The sequence below is a fragment of the Rhinolophus ferrumequinum genome, chromosome 19, assembly GCF_004115265.2.
Source record: "Rhinolophus ferrumequinum isolate MPI-CBG mRhiFer1 chromosome 19, mRhiFer1_v1.p, whole genome shotgun sequence".
NCBI classification, from domain to species: domain Eukaryota; kingdom Metazoa; phylum Chordata; class Mammalia; order Chiroptera; family Rhinolophidae; genus Rhinolophus; species Rhinolophus ferrumequinum.
Genome location: NC_046302.1, coordinates 23,581,982 through 23,596,776, shown reverse-complemented (window position 1 = coordinate 23,596,776; position 14,795 = coordinate 23,581,982). Strand labels below are relative to the sequence as shown.

The following is a 14,795-nucleotide window of genomic DNA, read 5'->3' as shown; positions in this document are numbered from 1 at the left end:
AGAAAACAAACAAACAAAAATTGTGTTTGGAGATTCGAAGAGGTGGTCTAGATCAAGAAACTGGTGAGGTTTGTGCTAATCACGTGGCTTACTTACTAGTTTTAGCTCTTGATCATTCTTAGACTACCTGTGATGGCATGAGAGGTCTCCAAGCTCTTTTTTCATATTATTCCCACACAGTACTGCTTATCTGCACTTCCATTAGCAGGTAATCAGAGGAAATTAAGAATGAAAGTTCAGTCTGCTCACTTTTGACTCCCGGTAACTTTTCTATTGACAATAGGGTTCAGTGGAACTCTGGAAGTTAATATTTACAGTAAGGGTTATTTGTGCATTGTCTTTTATCTAGAGTGTTGTTCTTACATTTGGGATTTTTACAGATCAGTAAAATACCCAAAATTATTTTGTAAAATAGCCAGAGTTTTAGTTTGGTAGGGGAGGAAAAAAACCTTCTACCTACAAACACTATTACTTTTTAAAAGTGTGTATGTGTGTTCTTTAATATGTGTAATTCAATTTATGAATTGATACTTTTAAATAGAATAAGTTTAGCTTTCTGAAAAATTACATTTTTCAGTTTCTGTTTTTCCCACTTATCGTAGACTGGCAAAATCTTTCCTAGTGAGGAATGGTCTTTGTAACAATGTTGAAGAGTATAATCTAGACCATCATGTTCTCACTTGAATTCGGATTATTTAGTTTTTGGTCAACCATACTGTTCTTATGAATAATCAAGATTTTAGATGTAGCTAAATAAATTCAATCTGTACAATAGTAATATGCATTATTTTGTAAGCATAAATCTTTGAAGTAGCTAAGATTTGTAAATATTTTCTAGAAATTGTGGTAAACATTTCAATCATTGACCATGCTAATGCATGTTTTCTGGAAAATTGAGAGGAACCTGGTGTGAATGAAAAAGTAATGTTTTGGAAAAGGAGTTGATAGAATAATAAACTGCAGAATACAAATATTCTTATTTCCGGCAAAAATATGGTTTCCCCTTTTTTTTTTCCCCAGCCAATCGACTTTGAAACAAATAGGATGTTTGTCCTAACTGTCGCTGCAGAAAATCAAGTGCCATTAGCCAAGGGTATTCAGCACCCACCTCAGTCAACTGCAACTGTGTCTGTTACAGTTATTGATGTGAATGAAAACCCTTATTTTGCCCCAAATCCCAAGATCATTCGCCAAGAAGAAGGCCTTCACGCTGGTACCATGTTAACAACATTTACTGCTCAGGACCCAGATCGATACATGCCGCAAAATATTAGGTATCAAATGTCATTGACAGTGTTTTTATAATTTACATATATTCTATGCTGTGCATAAAATGTGTGAGAAATTTTCATTGGAGTTAAAATTACCTATTACAAAATTATTTTTAATGCTTTGATGATGTTTCCTCAGTTCATCCATGAGTATAGTAGATAAGAACATAAGAATGAATCTCCTCAGTTATTATTTGGGGGGAAAAAAAATGTTCCCTGCCTCTTTTATTCTGCCCCCTTTCCTTTTTTTAATATATAATAATTTAGCCTGTGACTCCATACCAAAATCACAAAAAAAGCTTCAACTGTGAATAAATAGGAGACACTCAAAAGCTTATGACATTTCTCTCTTCTCTACACATCAGGAAGAAAACTCATGCCAAAACTAAGATATACGAGATAATTATTTTCATCCCTTACCTCTACAGTAGTGAAAGGACTTCCAAAGCATATCTGTAAAGATCTCCAACTTCAGCAAAATCTAATTTATCTTTCCTGATGAGGGAGTAGAGCTGATTGGCAGAGCATACCCCACATGACTAGTAGTCATTGCGGGTGATGATAAGTTTTAAAATTATCCCATATTTTATTTAATTTCTTTCAGAGCTGCTGCTAACAGGTAACTGCATATTAACTACGTATCTTCTCCATTTCTCTATACATTGAAATCAACGTAGATAAATAGCTAATTAATTTGTGTATTGGACTCCTACCCTTGTTTACCTCTGGAAACAGGATACCTTTTCTAACTTGTATATTGGTCACCCAAGCTTTATCCCCTGCAATAAACAAGGAGTGTAAGATGATAAATCTACTGATACAGATAATCTGGTTCATACATGCTCAAACTGTGGGACGTCCCTTGAATGGTGTAGTTCTCAGGTGGGGCCCAGTGTAGGAGATCCTAGCAGGCATGGGATTATGGGGGGCGGGTCTCCCCACTGTGACCTCATCTCCACCGTGATAAGGTGGTCAACGTTTTAGGAGTGTTATATGTTAGAAAATTCAACTTCCATTATAATTCCTCTTAAAGCCTATACATTAGGGCTACTGCTTGTTTAAAAGGTATATTTGAGCTATTTGATCTGCACCATTGCTATCCATTGAACTAGACAGGAGCTTAAAACAGGATCTGTCAAATCCACCTTAGCCCACAGTAGAAAGACTGAGCTCCTGTCTTTCCCCCCAAATGTGTATCTACCGTTTCCTGCATGCCTGTCCACATGCAACCTTTATGTGCTTCCAATAACCACTTTACAGAAATACTTTTTACAGAAATACTTTTCCATGCAAAAGCTCTCTTTCCAACCATCATCTACAAAAATGCAAATTAATGAGCTGGTTGCATTTGGAACAAAACCGATGAAATAACGCTTTCTGTTTCAAGTTTCATATCACAAAAAAATTAAACTTACTGCACTTTCATTTTGTAGATACACAAAATTATCCGATCCTGCCAATTGGCTAAAAATAGATCCTGTGAATGGGCAAATAACTACAATTGCTGTTTTGGACAGAGAATCACCGAATGTGAAAAATAATATATATAATGCTACTTTCCTTGCTTCTGACAATGGTACGTAATTAAATATAGTCACTGTTATCCTGTATGTTGTTAAAGAGAATAGAGCCTCCTCTTGAATGCATCATCAGGAAATGAGGTTTTCTACGAAACCCAATTGTCTAGAAAACTGACCTTTATTACCCGAAGGCCCCCACATCTGTTTTCCATTTCCGCTGGGGTTTCAATGACATATTACCTGTGTTGTAGAATGTCCATAAGCCCTCCACGGTAGCCGAGTATTGTGATTACAAACCTTTGTGGTGTTTTCGCCCTGCTATACGTTGATGCCTCATTGCTGCAGGCTGAGTGTATCCTTAGGGGCCCAGACACTGTATTTTGAGATGGTCTTTTTATATTTCTGCTACCATCAGTTTATCTGTCTCTAGCATGTTTCCTCTTTCTAATTCCCTGCCTCTAGTCTGCCACGAGCTAGGAAACTATTAATTTTGTGCATAAGTTGAGATAATTGAGTACACAGCTTTACTGTGTTGGTTTTGGAACATATAGTTTAGCACCTTTTTTTCTCCATCTGGGTCGATGAATAGATAGCACTTTTTTAAAAAAGATACATAAAATAAAAGTTATTTATGTAAACCCGGTATTGGACTTGTTTTGCTTTTTTAGATTTTAGTATGATGTGTGTTTAAGAGTTCAGGTTCTGGAGTTCTTCCTAATCCCCTGGGTCCAGACTCCAGCTCTACCATTTTCTAACTGCGGATTAGCAATAAGGCCTTAAATCTGTCCATTTCATTTTTCTCTTAAATAAAGATAGTGGTAGCAGTATCTTAACTCATAGTGTGTTGGGGAAGATGAAATGGCTTGTACACATAAAGTTTTAAAACAGTGCCTGGCACCAACTAAACACACAAATAGATATTCTATTATGTGTTAATAGTTTCAAAACTGAATCACAACTGTTCTAAAAATCCTTTTAGTGTTAGACTATGAATGGTAGCATATAAGAAATACAGCAGGCTTCAATTTGGTGGTCAAGTTGTGCAGTTTGAAAAATGTTGCCAATCAAATACTTTTGATAAGAACAGTTTCAATGAACCTTTCCAAATCCTGTATTGTAAGATTCAATGAGATCGTTATCTGTTATAAATCTATGTGGCGACAGAGCCAAAGCGATATTTTCCTTATCCTTTATAATATGAGAACTACTGTTCAAATATTTAGAGTTGAAACTTGGTAGGAACAGCTTCTGCATCGCATATCAAAGCACAGCATTAGTGTCTGTTTTATACTCTCTCACTGTACATAACCAGTAGCTTTCCTCTACAGTGGAACTTAAAATAATATATCTTATACCATTATGTTGCGATTTAAAGAGCTATAAAATTATATATACAAATGTTGCCACCAAATTTTTCATTGACCAAGGTGGATTGTTTTCTAATGGAAGGGGTTTTGATATGAGAGAAAAGTGAGCGGTTAAATCTGTCACTGTGATGCTTGGCAAATACACTTGACTTTAAATCACAAGGCTGGATTAGGAGTCCCAGTTCTGCTCTTTTATGGTCGGGCAAGCTCTGATACTCGCATCGCCTTAGTTTCATTATTGATAAATTGTTTTGCTGCTTGCTTGTTCTTTAGAGTGATTATCCGAGCCAAATAATGTTAAATATGATGACACATGTGCAAGTTCCTCAAACTGTGGAGTATCATAGTAGTCGTGCTGGTATTAGAACATCGTTTCCACCTGACCAAGCTATGCTTCCACCGTAATTCTCCCTGCTCTCAGAGCCATTCGTATTCCTCGGAGAGGTCCATGGAGATTGTTTCTTGGCCTCTCCTCAAGAATGTATGCGTGCTCCTTCCTAGCTGCAGGCCTTGGGTACATCATCTAAACCTCTGGATCTCAGTCTGCAGCTTTATTTACAAAATGGTTATATTTCTATTACAGTAGATTTATATAATATGTAATTAAATAATACGATTATATGTATGTATAATAACATAATCTCTATTATATTTGTATCATAGCAGGTTCCTCAAATGATGTTGTTTCATTTAACGTGGTAGCACCTCTTGTTTATATCAATTAACCTGTGGTAAAATTGGTTTCGTTATACGTCGTTTCTCTTATAGATGCAGAACCTGTTGCTGACGTTGAGGGTTTACTGTATATACATATATATTTAGTATATACATTTATTTATAAATATTTGTCATATAGCATAGGCCAAATATCTAGACGAAACTATCACAAGAAGTGGTGGAGACAACATTTTATGGTGGAACTGGAATGGATTTGGGGTCAGGCAGATCAATCTTGAGTAGCAACCCCACCATTTACAGGAGTGTGTGACCATGTGCAGTTTGCAGAGACATGGGTTCCTCATATCTGTTTAAACCTACTTCATAGAATTACAGTGGAATGAGGTATATAGAGCAACCTAATACTTTCTCAAGAAGGTAGTCAGTTGGTCAATAAATGTCATTTCTCTTCTCCATGGTGTTCCTTCCCAAGATGACGTATGTGGGTTTGGACTGTTTTCAATATTTTGTAGCTGTGTTTGAACTTTCAAAGCATTCTTACATTCTTTCATGCCCATTGTCTTGGTTCTCCGTCAAAAGAGCAAGGTCCAGATCATGAGCCTTGCGTTATGCTTCTCTTACATTCCCCACAGTGCCTAGAGGAGCGTGGTGGGTACAGGGCCCAGAGTAACAGACAGCAAGGGCACAGAAGGTGTGGAATTGCACTTGGCAGGGGCATGCATTGTCAATGTACACAGCTCCTGCACGCCAGTATGGCAGCTCAGGGTCATCCTCAAAAGGAAGCAAGAAGTGGCCTGGTTCCAAAAACAGCCTGCCCAGGTGCTGTGGCAACTAGATTTTTCCAAGATTATGCAATGATCGGGGCAAGGCTAGCAGCTTTGAGAATTTCATCGTCATAGAGGCTCATTGGAGAGAATTGTTCAGTATTGGTGTGATTTTTCTCCCTTTTAAGGAATTCCTCCTATGAGTGGAACAGGAACACTGCAGATCTATTTACTTGACATTAATGACAATGCCCCTCAAGTGTTACCTCAAGAGGCAGAAACTTGTGAAACTCCAGACCCCAATTCAATTAACATCACAGCACTCGATTATGACATTGATCCAAATGCTGGACCATTTGCTTTTGATCTTCCTTTGTCTCCAGTGACTATTAAGAGAAATTGGACCATCACTCGGCTTAATGGTAAGAACAGGTTCATTATTTGAATATATGTGCAGTTGAGAGATTTTGAAGCCTGGTAGGAAAAGTTAATTTTAGGTGCTTTATAATCTTCTCATTAAATATATTTTAAAAGCTACTTAAAGTTTAAATAAGATAATAAAAGCCCTTAAAGCCAAAAAAGTGTTCCAGTGCAGCACAGATGTAATCTGCTTTGCATATACTCTTAGGTAGCAAATACGTTCTAGAAAATGCTATGTGTTTTTTTATCATGTTATGTATTAACTATCAAACTGTATATTTTATACAGGTGATTTTGCTCAGCTTAATTTAAAGATAAAATTTCTTGAAGCTGGAATATATGAAGTTCCAATCATAATCACAGATTCGGGTAATCCTCCCAAATCAAATATTTCCATCCTTCGTGTGAAGGTTTGCCAGTGTGACTCCAACGGGGACTGCACAGACGTAGATAGAATTGTGGGTGCAGGGCTTGGCACAGGTGCCATTATTGCTATCCTGCTTTGCATCATCATCCTGCTCAGTAAGTACTTTCGTTTGGCTCTTAGATTTTAACTCGTGGCTTTGAGGATGTTTAGCAAAGTAACTTGTTATCGTTGTCTTTCAAAGTAATCTAACAACTCTCTTTGACCTCTGAGCATTTTCTTGCCAATCAGATATGAGACAGCCAAACCCACTTTAGAATAGGAAAAACCCTGACCATTGTTTCAAGCACTTAACATGTTTGCTGCAAACCCAGCAGCATACCTCTTCCATGCCCTGTTGCCATTTTCTGATGCAGATGGCTTGGGGAGCTGTAACAAATTCTTTTCCTAGAGAAATGTTAGGTAGTACTAAGTTTGAGCACTTATCTTATGATTGGAGTAGAATTTATGGCACGTAGTTGATGATTTAGGAAAATACATGTATTGCTTTCCTTTCCTTTCCTTCATATAAAGCACAGTCAGCAACCTGCTCCAGTCATGCAAGGATCAAGGTATTTGTTTCTGAAGGGCTGCGTACAATAGTGAGAAATCGTACTTCATATAGCACATTTGACAATGGAAGTGATTACACAGCTCAATACATTCTGTGTCTTTAGAGAAAGTCTAGATTAAGGAATTGCTCCTTTTAAAGATACTTTGCAATTTTTGGTTCAATGGAATGCAAGAAATTAACCACCGGAAAGTACTTTCGGAACCACTTCTAAGAATGCAGGTTAAAAGGATAAATTGCCTAGGCCCTGTGTTTTATTGTTGAATAACAGCAGGACTTAGTTTATTGTGTGATCATGCTATGCACCAATCATTTTCTTCAAAATGTTCGCCATTTCTTTTATGTTTTTGCCATTTACAAGTGTTCTGGTAATTTGGAATTCTGTCCCTTTATTCTAAGCAATTACTATAGAAGCCTGAGCATTTTTTACTTCCTGTGTGGAGACTACTTTGACTATAATTTGAAACCTGCATGCTATACTAATAATCCACTTGCTAGATTTAGCCCTGAAACAATGGCAAATGAGATCATGTATCTGGCTTTAAAGGGAGGATATTTACTTTTATGGCCAATAATAAAAATGTGCTCAAATAGGAGTCATTAAATCTTTTGCTTCAGGATGTAAACTGATATCTCCAGATTGTAGAGAGAATGCATTCCTAGATGTGCACTTAGGGATATGTTTCAGTTTCAACTAAAATGTGGCATGTATGCCAAGCTTATCAAGAAAAACCTAGATATGATGGATTACTGCATGAAGAAGTGACTAGAGCGTTTTGAAGGAAAAGGAATTGGTGCTGATTTTAACATCAACCTTCTGGAAAATTTATGATTCTAAACCTGGCACAAAAGTGTAAAGCATGAAAGCCTAATGTTATTTCAGTGCTCAAAATAATCCTCTAGCCTTTTTTACCTGAAACCGGCAGTTTACTATGAAAGGGAATGCACAGTAGTGCAGGAGAAACACACCAGCCTTTAGAAGTAAAAACCTTCAAGATACAGCTGCGCATCCAATTGCAACTTATGACCCAGGACGTCTTGGCAAGCCCTTACCTTCTCTGAGAAGGGCCATTCTCCCTGAGCTGGGGAGTCTAATTATGACTGACCAACCTGAAAGAAACAGCGATTAAATGACCGAGTCACAATTTAATGTACTGTTATTTGTTGTTTTAGAATTTACAAACCATTTTATTAAGAGGATCTTATCCTCTAGCAAGCCAGAGGGAAAGATGGAAATAGTTATTGTCTCCATGTGTAGATGATGAAACTGAGGACAGATAATAACCCTGTGAATTCACAGGGCACCAGATTCTGGGACCGAGGTCTTCACATTCTAAACCCAGGGCTAGGGGTCCTGCTTTGTCTTGTCTCTCTTAATGTGAGGTCAGAAACAGAACATAGAGCAAAAGATTCATTACAAGCTTTCAACCTATTGTAAGTCTAAATTATTAGTATTGAAGACTATGATTAGACAGGTCAAGTTTTAGTTAAAATATTATGCTTTTGTTCAATCTTTTTCCTACCTAGTCCTCGTTCTGATGTTTGTGGTATGGATGAAGCGCCGGGATAAAGAACGCCAGGCCAAGCAACTTTTAATTGATCCAGAAGATGATGTAAGAGATAATATTTTAAAATATGATGAAGAAGGTGGAGGAGAAGAAGACCAGGTAAGCAATATTTTACATCTTTAAAATTTTTATTTTAAAGATTTTATGATCACATAATTTAAATGGGATTGGTGCCGTGTTATGTTCTAGACAAGTTTTAGTCTCGTTTTATTACACATGGCTGGTATTTTATGGAACATGTGTGTTACTCAAGATGTGGAGGGAGACTGTGCTGTAGGAGGCAGACATAGCTTGTCATCATCAGGAAGTGGTCTGCTTGCTATCTCAGCTGACAGCCTTAAAAAATCACCAGGTTTAAAGGATGGGTAGATCTCAGAGGTCAGTTTAGGTGGTTGGTGGATGCCTGTTGTTATAGACAAAAGTACGTCTGCTGTAGCTGTCCCCAAGGCTAAAACGCCGAGCCTAAAACTGGATTAGCCAAAATTCCCAATTTCCTGCCAAGAGAAAGTATCCTTCCTAAACAGCTAACTAATTGAAAAGAAAACAAAGCAAAACATCCTTGACAAGCTAGCGCTTATCTTTCTTGCTGTTGATAAGCATCTATCTGTTTTAAGTTTTGTGCCAAAACACAGGTTGTTAGTTTCTTTAACAAAATAGCCAAAGAGGGCCTAAAAACAAACAAACAAACAAAAAAAACACCTATCTTCTTTCTTGTCTTGTATATGGTAGACCTTTATCAGTGCTTGTGGATAGTCTGCCCTGGTTTGGACTGTCAGGACACTAGGTTGGACCCATATTTGAAATTCTCATCGGATGTGTTCTGAACCAGGAGCATTATTTCAACAGTGCTGTTGGCAGTTGGACAGACACTTTTAAGGTCCAATCTCTTTTCAGAGGATGAGGTTCCTTCTTTATTTGCTTTACTGCCATAATCAACAGGACTTTGGGTGGTTATCAAGTCATGTATAATTACCCTATTTAGTAAATGTCCTTTAGTACCCTCTTGGCCAGTGGAGCTGATTGCAGATACTGTCTCCTTTTAAATGATCTTTGCATGCAGTTCCTTTTTTATCAGCTTAACTAATGAAATCACAATGAACGTACAATACAGCCAATATCTTTCTTTCTCTGAAACCATCCTCTTTTAGACCGAGAATAGGAAACCAAACTGTTAGTTTCCAGCTCTTTAAAGCGTAAGACCTGAATTAGGATTGCTTTTATATTAGCAAACATTTATTGAATGTGTATTACATGCTCCCTTTAAACAACCTCTACCTAAATCCATTGACATTATGCAGCTCCATAATAGCAAAAGCTATTGTGTGGGGGCACCCTATGTATGAGGCACTGTAGTAAGTGTTTTATATACATTATTTTATTCGGCCCTCCCCCAAGAACAGCAAAGTTAGGCACACACTGTTAGAAGGTAGGGAAGTGGGGATTAAATCCTAGTCCACCTGAGGCCAAAGAAGATGGTGTGTTTGCCATATCTTGTACCATTCTTATCAAAACTTAGTCTCAGCCAGGCAATTAAAACAGTGCCTGTTGTGCCGGGAGGCCTGCGGGGTCTGCGGGGGATCCTGCCGACTACGCCATGTGTCATGCAGGGTGTCATGCGGGGTCTCTGCTCCCGCTCCCCGCATAAGAATGCAGGACATGGTGAGGCCAAAAAGGAACACCCACGGAGCCATAGGTAGGGGAGTCACACCACTATACTCTCGCTGGCGGCTGGGTTGGAGACACAGGAAACAGGAGCCACACAATTTTCAACCCTTATTGCGCCGCTTGCAGACTCAGCCACCATCTCCTTGCTAGCCCCCATTTTTTGCTAGAATAGCCACGGCAGTTATATTAGTGGCCAGTGGCTCACTGGTTACAGCTGACGGCCAACTAGCCACAGCTGATGGCCATTTGATCACAGTCGATGGCCATTTACTACCTGAGCCAGCACCTTTCTATGTGAGGCCGAGAGCCTGGAAACTGCTTTTTGGGGCTCTGTCCCCACAGTGCTTTTCAGAATGTCGTTTGAATTTACCAGAAGAAGGCTGTCTCCTCTTTGAAGTAGACTCTGGGGCATTCAGCAGCTACTTCTGCTCTTAAGATTTCACTTGGGAATTTTCCATGCCGAGGGCCTTGGGCTGTTGTAAGGAGTCAGGATCTATGAAGGAAGGCGCTGCTGTTCGTGTTGGGGTGTTTCACAAATGACAACCAGTGGACACTGGAATCCTTTGGACCATGGTTGGTGGTTCAGTGGAGCAATGGTAGCATTAGGGAGCAGGGCTGGTTGTCTCCACAGGCTGTCAGCTCATTAGGTTAGAGATTAAAGCGGACAACTGTTGGAGCTGGTTGTGAAGAAAGTGTAAGTGGCTACTTAAAAATTCCACGTCAGTTTTCTCTCGATCATTCTTGGATTCTTGGCCCATATTATCCACTGTGTACCAGGCCTGTTTTCCCAGCTCACTGCTGCTGCTGATGTACCATCACAATTGGCTAATCTCTCTCTCTCTCTTTCTCTCTCTCTCTCTCTCCCTCCCTCCAGACAAGGCTTAGCACCTCTTAGGTTCAGTAGGTTTCACATTCCAGGACTGTGAGGACTCTCTGAATTCCCAAATTGGCTTCTTAAGTTTTAGAGATTTCCTGTGGGCTAGTTTCTTCGGCATCAGAGATGGTTCTGATCTTTCAAAGAAGATACCTGATACCAACCTTGATGGTTTGGGGGGCGTGTCTGAAAGCTGGAGTCTATGTCACTTTAAAGTCACAGTTCATACACTACGGGTCTGTTTAGACAAAGCCTGTGGCTATATTTTATTTAGCTAGCAGAGAATAAAAATAGAAAAAATTCACATAAATTATGGATCGCTCAATCATCTCAAAAAAATGTAAAGATCTAGCAATATGGCCTGCATTCTGACATGACAATTGTTGGAAACTATATAGAGGTTTCCTCTCTAAGGCAAGCATGTTCCAGTAATTGTTTTTTCTATTTTTCATGCTAGCTTTATTGATTTATGTTACCAGCCTATCCTTATAGATACCTGATTTTGCAGACTCTGGTTCAATTATATAATAATTACTAGGTTTTAGAGTAACAAAAATAAATTTCTGTGAGGATGAGACACTACAGTGCTCTGAAACCATGAGATTTTCTCTAGTACTAGTTTAAAACAAGAGAGTTAGTCACAAATATATTTAGCCAGATATATTAGTTAAAATAGGCTCACTGCTATAACCAACTATAAAATTTCAGTGACCTAAGCCTAGTTGAAATGTATTTCTTGCTTACTTTGCAGTAATTGGGTTTCAGGTCATGGAAATTTGAGGTGGAGAGGGATGATCTACTCTACTCCACACAGTCATTCAGGGACCCGGAGAGCCAGTGGCTCACCCATCTACCCCATGTGACTTCCAAGGTCACCCTAGACATTCATACTTGCAATCACTAGATGACAGAAGGGAAAGGAGGATGATCTGTTGGAGATTTTTATGGACCAGGCCTTGAAAGGGCACGTATCACTTCCACTCCGGCCTATAAAGAAGAACCAGCTGGAAGTCTCTTACCTGCCTTGGTTAGGGACTTGATTTAGAGAATCTTTCCTGAGGCTCTATGAGAACAATTTTTACCCTACCGACAGGAGGTTATTAGATCCCATGCATCCTTCTGACCCATCCCGATGTGCCAGAGGAAGTAGGTCCCTGGACATAGAAGAGATACAGGAGTTGCAGCAGCTCATAAACACGGGACACTGTATGGGCAGTCACTACGGGCAGAAACAGTCTGTAAGACTCACCCAAAACCAGGAGGGCATCTTTCCCTTACATGGAGGACATGCCAGAACTTCCTGGGATGCTGAAGTCTTCTTGAGGAGGGCCAAACCCAAAAGGTTGGGATATAATTGCTGTCCGAGTGTCAATTGGCTTTTTTTAATGAGATATTTTTATGTTATTTATGGAAATTAGTCTGAGTATTTCAGTAGATGGATCCCCAGGATCTCCATGACACAGCACATTCATTCAGCAGAGTTCAGGTGTCTGAGATGCAGTAAGACCCCTAGTTCCTATGCCAAGATTTGAGGAATGGGGACTCTTAGGGTTGATGATTTAACTTCTCCTCTTCAACTTTCCACTTTGCATTTTAAAACGGCAGTAGGATTGAGCTACCTGTACATCTTACCTGTGCCATGTCAGTTCACACTTAGTCCATGGTCTTCACCTGCCCAACTATTTCACCACCACAATTTATTTCAAGACATCTTCTCTTGGAATTCCAGGTTCAAACAAGTGTCTCTTCTCTGTGCTCCCACAGGAACCTGTTTCTACCTAAATTTTGAGCACTGTGTCCTGATCTTAAACCTTGTGAGGACCAGGATTGTCATATTTATTTTGTATTCCAGTATCTAGGATCGTTCACACCTGGCAGGCACTCACAGAATGGGTGTGCATGAGGCCCTCTTCCTCAATCTCTTAGTTTGCAAGTCTCTCTGCAGGATTAATTGAACCTATACTCCCCTGACAACTTCACTTTCATTCTTTGACATTTCTGATGTCTTCAGGAAATGATAGCATTCATCAGTGCTAGTGCTACGTTCTTAGTTTGCATGTCTCTTAATAAAATCTTCCTAACAGCTCTATGCAGCATATCCTGCTGTTCGTCCAGTTTTCAAACCCACGTCCGTTTGACTTGGGAGGCGAAGCTCTGCTGCACTGTTCTGGAGGTCATATGATAGATGTGTTCTTTAGTATTGTTACTCTGCAGCGGACAGGCATGACTGGATAGGTCCAGTGAGGCTGAGCACTTAACCACAGCCTAGTTGAAGACCACTAGTAATCGGGTTTGTGAACAATCAAAGGGTAAGACCCAATTAATTGGGTAAATGCAACTTGCAAAATTGAGCACATTTAGGCATTAATAAAGTTCAAATCTGGAGAAGCAATCTGAACGAAATTATTGTTTTTTTAAATATCAAGTATACAATCTAGGCAGCAGGAACTAAAATCTAAAACCCAAGCTGGATACTTAGAGGGAGGCATGGGGTGCAGGTACAAGAAAGCCCCATGCAACCAAACCAGCCACTTGCCTGAGTCAAGGGATCTCTGCTTGAGCCAGGGGTCACTGGGGACTTCCTGCCAGTCTCAGGAACCAGCCCCATTGTGAGCAACCAAGCCCCACTGTCTGACTCAGCAGAGAATGAAGCTGTCTAATTTAACCATGGTATTTTTGATTCTTTGAAATAATTGTTTTACAAAATCATTCTGCTGTATCAGCAAACTAACAGATGGCTGAATCTGGATATAACTGTGAAGACCACTTGCAACATTTTTATTGTTGGCTAAAGCACACTCTATTAATTATGTTCCCAAGTTATTCATCCATTCATACCCACCTGCAAACACTCATACATATTAGTTATTGAAAGCGTGACACTGATTTCACAAGAGGAAAGTTTCACCGGGCATTGGGTTAGCACATTGTCCTCTCCATTTTACATGCTAGTCTCAAAACACTTGTGGCCAGGTGACACACATTGGTGGACTACAGAACTGACCTATTCCCTACTGGGTATTAAATATTTTTAATTGGCACATTATTTGTGCATGACTCTTTATTGGCTATTCCTGTCACTTCACGTCAATGAACACAGTGTTTGTGAAATTCATTTTAATATTTATTCTTCTCAACTAATCATAAGTTTACTACATTTAGTTTTATAAGAATGGAAAGTGTCAATATCCCAGTAATAAACTGATAACGATTTGAATACCAAGTATGTGTTAGCAGCAAGCCAAAAAAAAAAAAAAAAGCTAAGATACTAAGTGGTATATGCCATAGGTCTACCAGCTGGCCAAATCCACGAATAAAGTTTTATAAATAATGAGATACAGCTATGAACCATGCCCATTGTTTACATATTGTTTATGGCTATTTTTATTGTAGCGACAGCAGAGTTGAGATATTATGACAGAGACTGTATGGCCACAAAAGCCTCAAATATGTACTATCTGGCCCTTACAGAAAAAGTTTGTTGACCCTTGCTATGGATTTTAATCCATTCATGAAGTGTTTATTAGCTTTTTTTGTCCAAAGGTTGAATGCTCTGGAGGTTAGCACAGGAAATTTACCTAATCTGTCCAAGGTCACCCAGTTAGATGTGGTGGAGCCAGAATTTGCCTTAAGGCACTATGATTTCAGATTCCATCTTTTTAAATCATAGCACTATGCTTTCTTTGCTATATTG

General features: G+C 39.1%; 1 protein-coding gene across 1 annotated transcript in view; it reads left to right on the top strand.

The window, feature by feature from the left end:
- CDH2 (cadherin 2) overlaps nt 1-14,795 on the top strand; it is a 210,346-nt gene that overhangs the window by 177,373 nt on the left and 18,178 nt on the right. The window contains exons 10-14 of the mRNA XM_033087476.1: nt 1,021-1,274; nt 2,705-2,847; nt 5,789-6,022; nt 6,309-6,542; nt 8,522-8,661. Of these exons, the coding sequence (XP_032943367.1) occupies nt 1,021-1,274; nt 2,705-2,847; nt 5,789-6,022; nt 6,309-6,542; nt 8,522-8,661 (1,005 nt within the window). The remainder of the gene's footprint in view (nt 1-1,020; nt 1,275-2,704; nt 2,848-5,788; nt 6,023-6,308; nt 6,543-8,521; nt 8,662-14,795) is intronic.